The sequence below is a fragment of the Microtus ochrogaster genome, chromosome 22 (assembly GCF_000317375.1).
Source record: "Microtus ochrogaster isolate Prairie Vole_2 chromosome 22, MicOch1.0, whole genome shotgun sequence".
NCBI lineage: Eukaryota > Metazoa > Chordata > Mammalia > Rodentia > Cricetidae > Microtus > Microtus ochrogaster.
In genome coordinates this window covers 8,519,249-8,536,196 of record NC_022023.1, presented here as the reverse complement: position 1 = coordinate 8,536,196, position 16,948 = coordinate 8,519,249, and the positions used below count along the sequence as shown (strand labels likewise).

The following is a 16,948-nucleotide window of genomic DNA, read 5'->3' as shown; positions in this document are numbered from 1 at the left end:
ACAGAGTCTTACTATATAGCCTTGGCTGGTTTGGAGCTCACTTTATAGACCAAACTGACCTCAGATTTATAGTGCTATGCCGCCTCTGTCTCCCAAGTGTCTCCCATCGTGGCTGTGTAAAATTTTTGATATAGCCAGCTCCTTTGTTGGAAGGATGGCGGGTCAGTGGTCATGCTGTATATCTCAGAGCTAGCACCTAATGTCTGATTAAGATATACTTAGTTGGTTTCAATTTTTAGTTTATACAAACGGTGCTTAGTAAATGTTTCATATAGGTCTTATTCTTGAGATGTATACCAGGGCAACTGGGATTTCTCATGTTTCAAGGCTGCATGGTTATATTGGCTATGATCGTTCCCTAGTCACAAAGCTCTCTGTCTTATCTAGCTCCAACACACATGCATATAAACATTTTTCTGTGAACATGGCTGTTTGTATGATTTGGTTTTTCTTTACTCTAGTTTAGATTAATCTAAATTTTGTAGTAAATTATTCAGAAGCTAAAGTGGTATGCTTTCTTTTGGTTCAATGCTGTAATCTTTTTTTCGCAGTTTTGTAAGATTTGTGAAGAAACGTGATTTTCCCGTAGGTTCCAGGAAAAAGGTGCATTTTGGTAGCATACACGATGCAGTGCGGGCTGGGGATGTTAAGCAGCTTTCAGACATAGTGGAACGCGGCGCCAACCTTAACGAAGCAGACGCTCTCCATCAGTTCACCCCTCTACACTGGGCAGCGCATTCTGGGAGTCTGGAGGTAAGAAACTCTAACTGCTTTTAAAGTAAAATAGTTGACAATGATAGTTTTATAAGTTTAGTAGATAGGGATAAGACTTCATGCTTGACACTCAAAATAATCTTCTTTTCAGTTCCATCTGTTACCTCAGTGCTTTTTAGGAGGGCTTCCTAACGAATTATCCCAAACTGTAGTGTTGTAAAGTAGCCATTTTTAATGTTCGTGAGTGAACTAAGACGCTGAGTGGCGGTGGCAGCTTGTCTTTGCTCCATGACGTCTGGGGTTTTCGTCAGAAGACTTGAAGACTGCACAGGGGATGTAGCTCAATGGTAGAGTCCCTGCCTCGTGTTCGTGAGACCCTGGGTTCAGTCTCCAGTATTGAGCTAGTGTGCCGAGGCTAGACTCCCCTGAGGTCTCATCTACTCAGATAGCTAGATGTAGACTGAGTACCTTATTTCCTAGTAGATGTTTGGCTGACTTCTCTCTGCTGGGGCTAGTTTGTGCTTCTTTACAATGTGGTGACTAGGTTCTAAAGACAAGCAGAGAAGCTAACCTGTAGAGTGTGACAATGACACCATGCTCATGTTTTGCATAAAAATTAAAGTCCCGCAGAACACTTAGGATCATTCCTCTCCAGAAAGTTAAATATTGTACAGGTTTGGCATTTATTAAGCTCATTAATGTTTTAGGGAATTATTGTACATCAGTATGCATTTGCTTTGACTGCTATACAGATACCACATTCTGTGGGTATCATCCCTCCATTTTGCTCCAACAATTCGCTTTTGAGTTTGATCATGTGCTTTCATATATGTATTCTAGCCCATTTGTTTCAGTCTTATGGTAATGGCTCATTCTTAGTTGGTTTCAATTTTTAGTTTGTACAAACAATGCTAAGTGAATATCTTCTACAGCTCTTATTCTTGGGATCTGTTCAGGGGCAGCTGGAGTTTCTCATGTTTCAAGGTTGTATGCTCACTTAGCTCTAATCTTTTACTATCTGTAGGCTCTAGTAGGTCCAGTTATAAATCTCTCTGCTAATGGGCAAACGTTAATAGCCATTTTCTCAGAGAGAATGTGCGAATGGATGGCAATTGAGCCTTGTGAAAGGTTCAGCATCATTAGCCACTAGAGAAACCCAATTAAAATCACAGTGAGAAGCTACCGGTGCGTAATAGCTATGAATGAGACAGTAAGAAAGTCTCCAGATGACAGTACCTTGGCTAAGAATGTGGAGAACCAGAGACACTCATGCATTGCTGGGGAGAAGGTAAAATAAAATAGACACTCCAGCAGACATTCGGGTACTTTGTGATAATGTAAAACATGTGTTCTTCCTGTGCTACAGCAGTTTCATTACATGTTTATCCAGAGATGCTGAAGCACCATGTGAGTGGGGGGGGGTTTCTAATTTCGAGGTGCTAACAGTGCTAACACAGAGGGGTTTCTCCACAGATATTTGCTGAGTAAATGAATGACTGGTGAAGCTCAGTCAGGTTGAGCTTCTTCAAAGAAATGGGCCAGCAGGAGGGCTCAGCAAGTCAAGGTGCCTGTTGCCAAACGTGGCAGCCTGAGTTGGAGCCCTGGAGCCCACGCGGTGGAAGGGAAGAGCTAGCTCCACACTTGTCCTTGACTTCCGTGTGGGAGCATGTGAGAACCATGCCGACAAAATAATAAATAGAATAAAAAAACAACAAAAAAGAGAGTGGTGACCAAAACACCCACACTTTTCTAAATAAACGTAAAAGGTGACAAACATTTTGTTGGTCATTATTTTGGTGGTAGACAAATGATACCTAAATGATAATAAGTCTTTTAGCAAATTACAGGTCATGAGTGGTGTAGAAACGAGTCATGGGCAGTCAATTCTGTTAAGAAGAAAGACATTTCTTAGACATAAAGGGGCAAAGATCAGTCTTTAAAGATTAAACACCAGATGTAGCACAGACCTCCAGGTGCAGTAGGAAAGTGAAGTTTTGGTTAGTTTAAAAACGCTCAGGTTTCATTTCACTGGCTGCCCTTCCTTTTTATTTTATTTTTTTTCTTAAATATTTATTTATTTATTTATTATGTATACAATATTCTGTTTGTGTGTGCCTGCAGGCCAGAAGAGGACACCAGACCTCATTACAGATGGTTGTGAGCCACCATGTGGGCCACCATGTGGGCCACCATGTGGTTGTTGGGAATTGAACTCAGGACCTTTGGAAGAGCAGGCAATGCTCTTAACCTCTGAGCCATCTCTCCAGCCCAAAAGTCCCTATTAGCTGTATTTTAGAGATACTATCATAGTAACAGTGTTTGTTTCCATACAGAAGTTTCTGGATCCATTTAAATATTTGTGGTAGAAGTTAGGCATAGTGTTGGTGTTAGCATGTCCTCCCAGCTACTCAGAAGAACAAGGCGGGGAATCATTTGAATCCAGGAGTTCAAGGCTGTTTTGGAGAACATCGCAAGATCACAACTCTTAAAAAAAGATTTATTTTAATTAGATGTGTGTGTGTGTGTGTGTGTGTGTGTGTGTCCGTGTGCACATGTGTGCAATGCATGTGAATGCAGTTGCTGTCTGAGGCCAGAAGAGAATGTTGGGTTCTCCTGGAGATGCAGATAGAGGTTGTGAGCTACCTGACATTGGTGGTGGGAACTGAACTCCTTTCTCTAGGAAGAGCAGCAAGTTCTCTTAACTGCTGAGCCATTTCTAGCTCTAGAAGAGAAGAACAGAAAAGATAATAGCAACAGCAGACCGGCAGCTCTTGAGGAAACTCGGCTCACAGATTGGTTTTGCTTGGCATGTACAATATTCGCCAAGTGGTATATTTATTGGGCTAGCATTTATTTCACTCACAGCAAGAAATGCCTGTAGTTTTTCATGCTACAGTGGGAGTCTCATGATAGCAGACTAAATTTGGAAATTATAAAAACACTGAAAGTGTCTACTGTCCTACCCATTAATGCTATTATCCTCTTAGTGCCTTCACTGGCTACTCTGGCATGGCGCTGATACCACACAGGGAACTCCAAGAGGATGGACCCCGGCTCACATAGCTGCAATCCGGGGCCAGGATGCCTGTATGCAGGTAATAATTTTGGTTACTGTTTTTCTTTTTAATTAAGTGAGTTCAGTTATTTTAACACAGTTCTGTTGGAGTCTTGCCATTATTCTATCTGATCCAACATATGCGGTTATATGCTGTAAAGAAGGAATGACAGATACCAGCTAACCACATGAATATGTGGCTGGAGACTGTTTAGTCTCTGAAGTAGTTGGGTTGTCTTGAGTGAGGTCACAGCGTGCCCAGAGTGTCTTCTTTGTAGTTCAGGCTGTGGTGTAGATGTCTGTATTGGGCTAATATAAGTCTTTTCAAATCTTAACTCTCAAAGTGATGGGTGCTACCTTGAGAAGTAGGCAATAAAAGGGAAGAGAAAATACAGTAGTAACTTTTGGGGAGGTTGGGTCAAGAGAAGCTTTACCCATGTGTTCCTCCAACAAGCATTAGCTCAAGCTGCTCCTCGCACCTTGATTCTCTTCCCTGCCCCACAGTGGTCTCTTCCTTCTTAGAGTTTTTATGCTGCATATTTTGGTGCTATGCTGTCTGCTTGCTCCTCATCAAGGTCTTCTTTGTGTAGATGATTACCTGTCCCCACAAATGTCCCGATTCCCTGAGTTGATAAGTTTTATTATTGTTGTTGTGATCCTTAAAGCACAGTAAGTACTCAGCATATCACATGACTGTTATTAACTGGTTAGATTAGACAAGGTCATGAAGATGATTCTTTTTAAAGCCCTAGATAGGTATTATTACTGAGTAATCCTTTGCTAAGGTACTGATGAAGACTGGCCAATCCTGAGTGAGAAATAACAATTAAAAACATTGACTAGGAGGAAGTGGGGTGTAGCTGCATAGCACAGGGCAGGGGTAGCATGGCCAAGGTTCCGTCTGGGTCCAGTCCTCAGTGCCGAGAAAGAAAAAGGTACAAGTTCATTTGTAATAACTTGTGGAACTGTTGTAGGTTCAGCAACATTGAGCAGAAGGTACACAGATTTCAAATTGTTAGATTGTTTTCCCACCAGTGAATCTCCGGTGGTACAGCATAATCACCTGACACCTGTGGATTGTACTGGGGTTCACTCCTGGTGTTGTACAGACTGCGTTTGAGCAGGTGTACAACCACACAGTGCTTGACTTGTTTGCTTATTTTAGTGATAATGTCTTGAACTTGTGTGCCATGCCAGCACGGCAACTGTCGTTCTTCTGAGCGAGGGACATCGATTAACACGCAACACAACTTCAGGTTCTGCAGATAAGCCTTTTATTCCACTTTCTCACAAGTATATATAGCCCTCAGCAGGGGAGGCCAAATCAGCAATAGCAGGAAGCTCATCATCTAATTTAGGGGTAAACATCCTTAGAAACATTGCTGAAAACAACAGATTGTTTCTGTTTTTGTTCCTGTTTTCAGCTAACCTCAAGAGTGCAAAACAGATCAAGTGGGGGTGCAAAGGCCTGTCCTCTAGGGACCCAACACTTGTGATCCTCCTGCTTCAGCCTCCCAAGTTCTAGGATTATAGACCCTAGCATACCTGAATATCACTAACTTTTTCATTCTGCTCTCATGTATTACATCCTGACTGCAGTTTCCCTTCCTCCCCACCCCAGCCTCTCCTGCTACCCCCCTCTTCTCCAGACTCCCACTGTTAGGAGTCTCACAAGAACACGGAGCTCTTCAGCCATGATGTATATACAGAGGACCTAGGTCAGCCCGCTAAGGCTCCCCGATCTCTTTGAGCCCCCACGAGGCCTGGTCCCTTGATTCTGGATCACTAATTTCCTTTGGCGCTCACCACCTCCCTGTCTGAGTGTTTGTTAGTCTCACCCACTCAAGGGCTCTACTGTGTTCAGTCCCGGCCATGCGAGTGAAGCTGGTAAACGTTCAGTTAGATTTTCATCGGACGGAAGTTTTCACTTTTGTTAGGTGTTTACCTAATACCAAGGAGCGTATGATTGTTGCCTTACGGTAAGATACGCCTTAGCCTCATAGGAGGCTCTGCCCTCCTGTCTTCTGTACTCTGCTTCCTCATCTTTGTCGGCTTTTGTGTTGTTAGTGTTCTGGGTTTTGACCATTCTAATAGGTAGATAGTGGCATTTTACTGTTGTTTAAATTTGCATTTTTCTGGTGGCCTTTGATACAGAGTGACTTTTCATATGGTTATCTTCTCTGGTCAGTGTTGCTCTGAGCACTCTTTGGTAGTAGAGGACACTGGTCTAAGGGTCTGCTGCAGGTTAAGAAACTTACCACCAAGTTACAGCTACACTCTGACCAATGTGACATTGATTTTTTTCTCATTGTTTAGGGAATTTGTTTTGTATTTTGGGTAATAGTCCCTTATCGAGTATGTCTTTAACAAATATTTTCTTTGTGTGTGAACTATCTTTTTTATTCTCTTTCTAGTATCTCTTTAGAGTAGTGGTGTTTAATTTCAGTGAAGCCTAGTTTATCAACTCTTTCTTTCACAGTTTGTACATTTAGTATTGTATCTAAAACACTGTAGCCTATCTTGCAGCTCCTAGTTTTCTAGATTTTTTGTCTAGGGGTTTTATAGTTTTGTATTTCCTATGTGTGATTCTGTTCATTTCTCTCTCTCTCTCTCTCTCTCTCTCTCTCTCTTTCTTTTGAGACAGGGTCTCTCTATAGAGCCCTGGCTGTCCTGGAACTCACTGTGTAGACCAGGCTTGCATCAAACTCACAGAGTTCCTCTACTTCTGCTTCCCAAATGCTGGGATTGGAGGTGTGTACCACCATACCTGGCCTAGTTAATGTTTTGTCAGTGTTTGTAAGGTTTGTGCTTAGTTCAGTATTTTTACATGTGAATCCTCCGTTGTTTGAGCACCTGTATGTTGAAAGGACAAATCTTCATTGTACTGCCTTTTCTCCTTTGTGAGTGGTGGTTGTGTTTATGCGGATCTATTCCCACATGCTCTCCTCAGTTTCATTGCAATGTGTCTGTTCTTTGGTCAATGCCAGTTTGCTTTCTGAAGTGAGTCTTGAAGTAGGATAGTGTCTGCCCTCCAACTTCGTTCTTCTCTTTTAATATCGTCTTGGTTATTCTGGTTCTTTTGCCTCTCTGTAAACTTCGAAATCTGTTTGTTGATATCCAGAAAGCACATCATGGGTTTTGAATGGGACTGATAGATTTGTGAAATTAATTGTCTGTCTGTTATGTAGGAAGAAATCCTATAGCCCATAACCTATATGGACATTGGCTCAGTTGCACATTGGACAAAACCGTCTTAGAAGATTGACCAGGAATTTAGAGCTAGCCGATTAAGGTCTCACCCTCGGCCCCATTTAGGGTTACCTAAGGAATGTATCATATTTTGCCTGTAGGTCATACATAGTAGTTTTGTCATAGGTTAACTAACTGCTTACCTTTACTCTGTATTGGAATTCCTCGTTTAACACCTGTTCTCATGCACGCTTATTCCCATTTCTCTTTCTAGGCTCTTATAATCAACGGAGCCAACCTGGCCGCTCAGGATGACCGTGGATGCACCCCTGTACACCTCGCTGCCACTCATGGGCACTCTTTTACGTTACAGATAATGCTGCGAAGTGGAGTGGTGAGGGACTCCTCTTACCTAGTGGTCGTGTGTGATCATGTAGATGGACTAGAATTTGGTAGTCTGGTTGTTTCGCCCTGACTCTTAAAATCCTTCCTATGACTTGGGGAAGTATTTTTTTTCCTTTAGCTTTCCCATTTTTAAACATGGATGCAGTAATGGAGACTTATCTCCCAAATGAACAGTAATACAAACTGTTTCAGAGGGTTTGTGTTTGGCTGCTGGTTCAGAGCTTAACTGGGAAGACTCTGAAGCTCTTAAACAAATCTTCACCAGGTAACTATGCCTTTATGAATTTGTGTGTATCTATAAAATGCTTTAAATAAAACCCTTTTTATTTTGTACATCAGTTTAGGAAATGATTGATTTTTTCAGGTTTTAATTTATTTATCCTCTGGTTATCATTTTTAAAAAATATTTTTAAACTATATGTATGTGCATATGACTACAGGAGCTGGCAGAGGCTAGAGACCTCAGATTCTCACAGACATCTCCCCTCCTATACTTCCTGCTTGGGCTACTGACCAATCAGCATTTTATTAAACCAATACAACTGACAAGGCTTTGCAGGGTACAAGACCATTGTCCCATAGCAAGGTCCTCTCTGTGTTTAACTGCTGAGCCAAACCTCCAGTTCCATAATGTTTATTTTTTTTATTTTTTATTTTTTATTTTTTTGGTTTTTCGAGACAGGGTTTCTCTGTGGTTTTGGAGCCTGTCCTGGAACTAGCTCTTGTAGACCAGGCTGGTCTTGAACTCACAGAGATCCGCCTGCCTCTGCCTCCCAAGTGCTGGGATTAAAGGCGTGCGCCACCACCGCCCGGCCCATAATGTTTATTTTTGATAGTGCTCACTGGTTGTATAACTTTGTAAAGAGCACAGAGCTTCTACTGAGTATGATAGCTCCTGCCTGTAATCTCAGCCTTTGAGAGGCTGAGACAAGAACACACCTGAGGCCAGCCTGGGATACAATGTTTCAACATCCCTCCAAAGAAAGGGCTGAGGGAAGAAACACACTGTCAATAAGGAAGATATTAGAGTAAGAATGTTTTCTAGGAAATAGAAACATGAAACACTTTTTCTTTCTTTTGGTTAATTCTTTATGTGCGCAGTGATGAGACATGATTTAAAGCCATTCCTGTCTTTTTGATTTCGTAGAGTGGGACTGTGAGACAGTTCCTTTACTTTCTTTGAAAGCATTGCTTCAGCTAGGTGGTGGTGGTGCATGCCTTTAATCCCAGCACTCGGGAGGCAGAGGCACGAGAATCTCTGGGAGTTCGAGACCGGCCTGGTCTACAAGAGCTAGTTCCAGGACAGGCACCAAAGCTACAGAGAAACCCTGTCTTGAAAAAAAAAACAATAAATAAATATAAAAAAAAAGCATTGCTTCATGCGATTGTAGTTTTATTTTTATTTATTTATTTTTCTTTTTTTTTAAATTTATTTATTTATTGAGGATTTCTGCCTCCTCCCCGCCACCACCTCCCATTTCCCTCCCCCTCCCCTGATTAAGTCCCTCTCCCTCATCAGCTTGAAGAGCCATCAGGGTTCCCTGACCTGTGGGAAGTCCAAGGACCGCCCACCTCCATCCAGGTTTAGTGAGTTGAGCATCCACACCGCCCAGGCCCCCCCAAAGCCAGCACGTGCAGTAGGATCAAAAACCCATTGCCATTGTTCTTGAGTTCTCATGTAGTTTTATTTTTAAAATGCTGTTTTATCACAGTTCATTGAAACCTTCATTGCTTCTGTGTTCAGGTCAGTGGGTGCAGCCAAGGTTTTGTTAGATTGAATGTTTGCTGTTTAATTTTAAGAATAGCTTCTAATTTCCAGTTGCAGAATCAAGCTTCTAGACTTACTGCTTTTCTTACAAAATGGCAAGAAACTGAGCTCTTGTGAATTTACCTCTAGGATCCCAGTGTGACTGACAAGAGAGAGTGGAGACCTGTGCATTACGCAGCTTTTCACGGGCGCCTGGGCTGTCTGCAGCTGCTGGTCAAATGGGGGTGTGGCATAGAAGATGTGGACTACAATGGGAACCTTCCAGGTATTGAGCTAAAGTGAACAGTCTAGTCTTTCAGTGATAAAATGTTTAATACATTTAAGAAACTTAAACTGTTGCTTCCTCACGAAGTTAAAATAGTGATCAACTGATCCTCTTTACTGTCGTGCCTGTTTTATACACTCATCATGATTTCTTTTCTAGAGCCATCCCAGCAGTAGAGAAACTGGCTCCTTCTTCTCTTTTGCCTCTCTCTCCTTTCCTTCTTTAGTATTCGTGTGGGATCCAGCAGAGGCCCTTAAGTTCAGCAGGTGCCTGGTCACTGGGCTATATCCCCAGGGTTTGTGCTTTCGACTATGTAACAATTTAGGTAGCAGACCAGGCTGGCCTCCAGCTCACAGAGATCCACCTGCCTCTGCTTCTCAATTTCTGTGCAAAATTACCACTGACTAAAGTTATTTCCAAGATATTTTTAGACATTGTCTCTCTATGCAGTCACAGGCTGGCCTGGAACTCACTACACAGCCCAAGATGGCCTGGAAATTAGCAGTCCTTTTGCGTCTCCCATTAGGAGTCCTTGTGTTAGAACCCGGTGCCCCGACACCCAGCCTTTTGAGGTATCGTATTATGATTTTGGGTCTAACGCCACCTGTTTTGTCCTCTCTACAGTCCACTTAGCTGCCATGGAAGGCCACCTTCATTGTTTTAAATTCCTGCTGAGTCGAATGACCCGTGGAACACAAGCTCTAAAAGCCTTCAACGATAATGGAGAAAATGTGTTGGACCTAGCCCAGCGCTTCTTGAAGCAGAACATCTTACAGTTTATCCAGGGGGCTGAGTATGAAGGAAGCCATCCAGATGATCAGGACAGTAAGTAATTAACCCCACATGTTTTGGCAGAGAATGATAATATTAAATGGAACCCAAAGACAAAGACTTTGTATGCAAATGTTACATCAAAATCTATAGATTACTATCCAAATGCATCCAGATTCTTTATTATGAAACATTTTGGACAAATCACGTAGACAGTAGCATAAAGGACACTGCGGCTGTGCTGGCTAGTCTTGTCATCTTGACACAGGCATGTCATTAGACAGGAGGGAGCCTCCGCTGAGAAAATGCCTCTATAAAATCTGACTGTAGGAAGCCTGTAAGGCATCTTTTTTTTTTATAATTTATTTATTTTTATTTTATTTGCATTGATGTTTTGCCTGCATGTATGTCTATCTGAGGATGTCAGATCTTGGAGTTACAGAGAGCTGTTAACTGCCATGTGGGTGGTAGGAATTGAACCTGGGTCCTCTGGAAGAGCAGTCAGCGCTCTTAACCACAGAGCCATCTCTCCAGCCCCAGGCATTTTTTTTTTTTAAATTAGTGATCACCAGCCATATCGCTTCCTGATTGTACAGACCTCCAGGCCTGTAGGAGAGAAAGTGATAAGGCAGGAGGAGACAGGAGCTCCCGCTCTTTGCACCTGGGAAATTGAGTAGGTAGGTGGCTGTGGTTTGCTCCTTCGTCTCTCTGGTCTCTCAGCATTTCCCCCTATATTCAACTCTGGACTTTTAGACCTCTTAGAGCCCATACTCCAAGTAAACCTCACGAAGACAGTGACATCGAACTTAGGAACAAAATACTACAGAGCTGAAGCGTTTCTCTCTCTTTCCTCGAGGGGGTTGTCCTAGGGTTACCTCTGCTGTGATGAAACACCACGACCAAAAGCAGATTGGGAGGAAAGGATTTTGCTTTACACTTCCAAAGTCAGTGCAGGAACTCAAACAGGAGAGGAGCATGAAGTCCAGCTAATGCTGAGGCTATGGAGGGGTAGTGCTTACAGACTTACAGAACCCAGGGCCAGCAGCCTACGGATGGTCCCTCCCACATGTGCTGAACTCTCCCCCATCAATAACAAATGAATTAAGAAAATGCTCTGCAGGCTTGCCCACAGCCTGATCTTATAGGAGATTTTCTCAGTTGAGGTTCCCTTCTCTCAGATGACTTTAGTTTCTGACAAGTTGTCATAAATAATAGCTAGGACAAGGGAATGATGTTCTTTGGGATTTATTGGTCCATTCTATGGTTTTGTATCTTAGTTACAATTCTGTCTATATATAATGCATTCACAAACTATATAAAACTATATTGTGTATTTGTTATAGTAAGAAACTAAATTATTGCAGCATATAGTAATATGTCTGTCTTCCCTAGGCCTTTAAGTTGTTTGCGGTTTTTTGCTAAAACTGTGGCCGTGTAATAAATATGTTTGTATGCGTCTCCCTGTGTACATGGTCAGAGTTTCTTTAGAGAATCGACTCCTTGTCTATGTTGTACGTAGCCCACTCTGAATGTGAACACTGTCCTGCACTCTGGCATCATTGGATAAAGGCTAAGGAGCTTAACGAGCTGCCTGTTTGTCTCGGCCACCTGGCTAGCTTAGCCTCAAAATAACCACAAAGAAACTGTATTAATTAAGTCACTGCTTGGCCCATTAGTTCTAGTTTCTTATTGGCTCATTCTTACATCTTAATTTAACCCATTTCTTTTTTTTAATTGTTTATTTATTTATTATGCATACAGTATTCTGTGTATATGCCTGTACGCCAGAAGAGGGCACCAGACCCCCTTACAGATGGTTGTGAGCCACCATGTGGTTGCTGGGAATTGAACTCAGAACCTTTGGAAGAGCAGACAATACTCTTAACCTCTGAGCCATCTCTCCAGCACCAATTTAACCCATTTCTATTAATCTGTGTATTGCCATGTGGCAGTGGCTTACTGGGTAAAATTCCCAGTGTCTGTCTCCTGTGGATCCATGGCATCTCTCCAACTCTGCCCTTCTTTCTCCTAGCATTTAGTTCTGTCTTCCCTGCCTACCTAAGTTCTGCCTTATCAACAGGCCCAAAGCAGTTTCTTTATTAACCAATGAAAGCAACTCAAAGACAGAAGGACCTCCTACACCATTAAGGTGTTGACCATTCTGGGAAAACTCATAACTAGCAGGTTCTGCTTGTCGGGACATGGTGCTATGTATGTGGCCTGTGTTCCTATGGATATATACATATGCGACATATACCTATATTTTCCCTCTTGAAAATTGCACTTCATTTCTCTTTCTAATTTGAATTCTCTGTATTTTTGGTATGAATCATTTATTTTTATCATATATAATTTTCTCTCACAAGTGGGTTGTTCTTTCTCTTTGATTATGATTCCCTTAAATATCAGTTTTTAATTTACTTCAGTTAGAGTGCATTCAAATATACAATTTTATGACTTTTTGATTTATGCATGCGCTCTGATCCCATCCTAACAATTGAGATACAGACATTTCCATCACACCTGGGTTTCCCAGGCTTCTTCCAGCCTGCTGCTCCTTTTACTCTGTCCCCAAGCAGTCACGGATGTGCTTTGTGTTAATACAGATTAGCTTGCCATGTCTAGAGCTTTGTGTATTGAGTCATTTTGAGAATCCGTTCATGTTATGTGTATTTATAGTTTATTTCTTTTTATTACTATGTCACATTCCGTGAAGAATTGAGTAGAGGTGAGCATTTGGATTGCTTTCAGTTTGGATTTGTCTTTCAATAAGAGCAGCTAATATGTTTACATAGACCATGATTCTCAACCTTTCTGATGCTGCAACCCTTTGTTACAGTTCCTCCTATTATGACTAGGTGACCCCTAGTCATAAAATTATTGTCATTGCTACTTTGTAACTGTAATTTTGCTACTGTTATGAATCATAATGTAAATATTGGATATGCAGGGTATGTAATATGCGTCCCTTAATAAAGAGCACTTCAACCCTCAAAGGGGTCAGAATCCACAGGTTGAGAACCACTGGCATACATATCTATTTCTGTCCCTCTTTGGTAAGTACTTAGGAGTGAAACATATGATGGGCACATATCTAGCTTAAGGAGCTACTTTTCAAACTCTTTTCCAAAGTGTTCTATATCCTTGTCAACACAGGTCATCATCAGTCTGTTCTGTTGTAGCCATTTTAATGGTGTGTGATGTTTGCTTGAGCATCTTTTCCTGGATTGGCCATTTATATCACTCCTGTAGTGAAATGTCTTTTTAGTTTCTGACATCTTAAAGATAAAGCTTTTCTAATTTTTTTTTCTTTTTTGGATTTTCGAGACAGGGTTTCTCTGTAGTTTTTGGTGCTTGTCCTGGAACTTGTTCTTGTAGACCAGGCTGGCCTCAAACTCACAGAGACTGGCCTGCCTCTGCCTCCCGAGTGCTGGGATTAAAGGTGTATGCCACTACCACCCAGCGCTTTTCTAATTTTTGGATGCTTGAGATGTTTTACAGATTCTGGACATAATCTGTCGGGTGTGAATTGCCAACACTTTCTCTCACTCACAGTCTTGTTTTCAAAAAGCAAAAAAAAATTAAATTTTATTTAGTTATAATTTGTAATTGTCTGTTTTAGATAGTGAAGTACATTTAGTAGTATTGTATTTTATAATTCTTTTTGTCAGTATGTCAGTTGAACTCACCTGAGTAGCGTCATACTTGAGATAATATTGAAATCTGAATTACATGACAGCTTGAGGTAGGGAAAAGAACAGATCCCTGTGTTTACTAAAATGCTGACTTCTTGTTTAGATTTAGCGTTTCCAGGTCATGTGGCTGCCTTTAATGGTGACTTAGAAGTGCTTAAGAAATTGATTGGAGAGGGAGTAATCAATCTGAATGAGCGTGATGATGATGGATCGACTCCTATGCACAAAGGTGAGCTTGCTTCGTACAGTTTCTCGTGAGTTAGTCAGCTTTTAAAGCAGTTATGGATCAGAATTCTTCCCTAGTGGATATTAGTGAGTGGTGTGTGAATATACAGTGCCTGATTCCTAATTCATGAGGCCAGATTGTATACCTGTGAGGGTAATACCAGTCAAGTTTCTTGGTGACATTGCTCTTATGGTAACGCGTGAAATACACTGCTGAGGAAACCTCTTACAACAATGTTTTAAAGAGATTTATATTATTTATTCATTTATTTGTTTGGTTTTTCAAGACAGAGCTTCTTTGTGTAGGTCTGGCTGTCCTGGAACTAGCTCTTGTAGACCAGGCTGGCCTTGAACTTACAGAGGTCCACCTGCCTCTGCTTCCTGAGTGCTGGGATTAAAGCCATGTCCAACACCACCTGGAAGATTTATGTTATTTTTCCTCTTTCTTTCTTTTATTTTGGGAAAAGGATCCCTGGCTATATATGTAAAGCAGGCTGGCCTCGAACTCTGAGATCCACCTGGCTCTGTTCTATCCTGGCTGCTGGGATTAAAGGCGTGTGCCACCATGCCCTGCTCTTTTTTCTTTCTTTAAAAAATACTCATTTTATTTAATGTGTATGAGTGTTTGCCGGCATGTATGGATATGCACCATGTGCATGCCTGGTACCTGAACGAACTCGAGGAGAGCATCAGATCCCGATACTGGAGTTACAGATGGTTGTGAGCTGCCATGTGGTGCTGGGAACTGCACTCAGCTCCTCCTGCTAGAGCAAATGCTCTTAATGGCTGAGCTCTCCCTCTAGCTCAGAATACTTGCCTTATATTCTATTTTAGATAAATTATTTATCCTTCCTCTTCCCTGTATATTGCCTGTGATAGAAATATCAGGCTAAACTAATTATTTTCAACCATACCATTATTCATGATCATAAATAGTATTTTTGATTACATTTAAGAACAGAATATGTTACTGTGTTTGTCTAATGGGTATTTACTTACAGAGCATTTTTTTGGTCAGCTGGTTCTGGGTAGAAGAGAGAGAAAGGAGGAAAGGGAGTAGGAATTGGGGGAACAGAACAAGTTGCTAAAGACCAAAGTGATGCTGTGTTTATGGGCCTTAGTAGCCGTCATATATTTATGACACTTAACAGTGCCTATCTCCCAGTACATTCATTGAGTATTGAGACCCCGTCTGTCTGTCTGTCTGTCTACGCTACAGTATGATTGTGGGAGTGTGTGTCAGTGATACTGTTCAGTGGGTAAAGGTGCTTGCTGCCAAACCTGCTGATGGGAGTTTGATCCCCAGAATCTACATGATGGACGCACCTGGAAGTTGTCCTTTGCCCTGCACTTTGACACTGTTCAGGCATAAATGTGTGCAGGTACAGACACAAAGTAAATGAAAAGATGTAACATTTTTGAGAAGAGATTGTTTTGTGTGTGATTTTCATGTGCAGTAAAGTAGGCATAGAATAAGATTTTGATGTCCCTGAGGCCCTTGTGTTGGAATGTACAATGTTGTTTGGTGTGTGGCATGAGACTTCTACTTAGGAGTTATGCAGTATGACATAGCACTTGGGTAGGGCTGGAAAGACTGGATCCTAGTTTTAAATCTGTGACTTGCTTGTTTGAACTGTGAGCTCCAATTTTCATATCTGTACCCAAAATTATCTGAACACAACAGATGTTTGATTTGTTGTCTAATAAATGTACAAGTGAAAAAGAAAATATTTGCACAGCCTACTTTTATTAGTTACTACAATATCAAAAATTCAGAAAGCTGTTTCCAATAACCTCTTTCTCTATACGTGTTACGTGTTTTCTTGTTTTTTTTCTTTTTAAAAAGCTGCTGGACAAGGCCACCTAGAGTGTTTGCAGTGGTTAATTGAGATGGGAGCCAACAGCAATATTACCAACAAGGCAGGAGAGAGACCCAGCGATGTGGCTAAGAGGTATAAACTCCTGTCTGCTGTGCTCCTGACTTGTACTGTAAAGCTGTGCATTTGCTTTCCTGTGCAAGTTTGGGGGACTCACTGAGATGCTGATGGAATCACAGTTTTTAAGTTGATCTGCGTTCTTTAAAGCAATTATTATCAGCTGTACGGTCATGTTAGTTCTCTCTCCTCTGGGGAAGGGACATTTAGAAATAAGAGCAAAAGTCATAAGGAGGTCAGGTTCAGGACTCCTAGGCCTTCTGCAGTACTCTAATAGTGTGCACAATGCATTCCTTCACCCAGATATCCTTGATACTTTGTGGAGAAACACTGGCAAAAAGCAAAAATCACAGTGATAATAGAGAAGTAATTTTAAGGGGTTTAAATCATATTTAGAAATTTATGTGAGAAATGAATGTAGCCTTATCACAAAACTCTGTGAGCTCCTTCAGGTCAGGCCCTCGAGGAATAGTTACTGCGTATCTGTGTTCTCATTTGGTTGTTATTTATTCAGTGGGTTCTGTGTAGTTGCTATGGTCCAGGTACTGTGACTGTAAATCTAGGAATACACAGTGTCTGCCGACCAGGAGCTTATGATCATGGAAGCCCTAGAAGCTTATACTTCAAAGAAAATGAATATATAAGCAAAAGTCCTTAATAATTATAATCATTGTCCCACTCATATTACATGCTATCTATAAATAAGGAAAACTCCCAACTCTTTCTCTTTGTCAATAGTGTGGGTTTGGAAATGGTATAGATGATAGTAAGAGATCCGATAGAATTTGGATGATTGTCAAGAACATTTTCTGAAGAAGCAATATTTATATTGATGCTTGGAGTAGATGCTGTAACATATCTTGCATTTTAGTTGTTCAGAACTGCTTGAATTTATATCATGGGTATGGGCTACAGTGGCCCATGAGG

At 41.4% G+C, this 16,948-nt stretch overlaps 1 protein-coding gene across 1 annotated transcript in view; it reads left to right on the top strand.

Annotated features, from left to right (window-relative positions):
- The window catches only part of Ankrd42 (ankyrin repeat domain 42), a gene marked incomplete at its 5' end in the record, with an annotated part of 38,660 nt that overhangs the window by 5,811 nt on the left and 15,901 nt on the right, over positions 1 to 16,948 (top strand). The window contains 7 exons of the mRNA XM_005357598.2: positions 590 to 753; positions 3,702 to 3,809; positions 7,233 to 7,352; positions 9,261 to 9,396; positions 10,021 to 10,221; positions 13,966 to 14,091; positions 15,934 to 16,039. Coding sequence (XP_005357655.2) covers positions 590 to 753; positions 3,702 to 3,809; positions 7,233 to 7,352; positions 9,261 to 9,396; positions 10,021 to 10,221; positions 13,966 to 14,091; positions 15,934 to 16,039 — 961 coding nt within the window. The remainder of the gene's footprint in view (positions 1 to 589; positions 754 to 3,701; positions 3,810 to 7,232; positions 7,353 to 9,260; positions 9,397 to 10,020; positions 10,222 to 13,965; positions 14,092 to 15,933; positions 16,040 to 16,948) is intronic.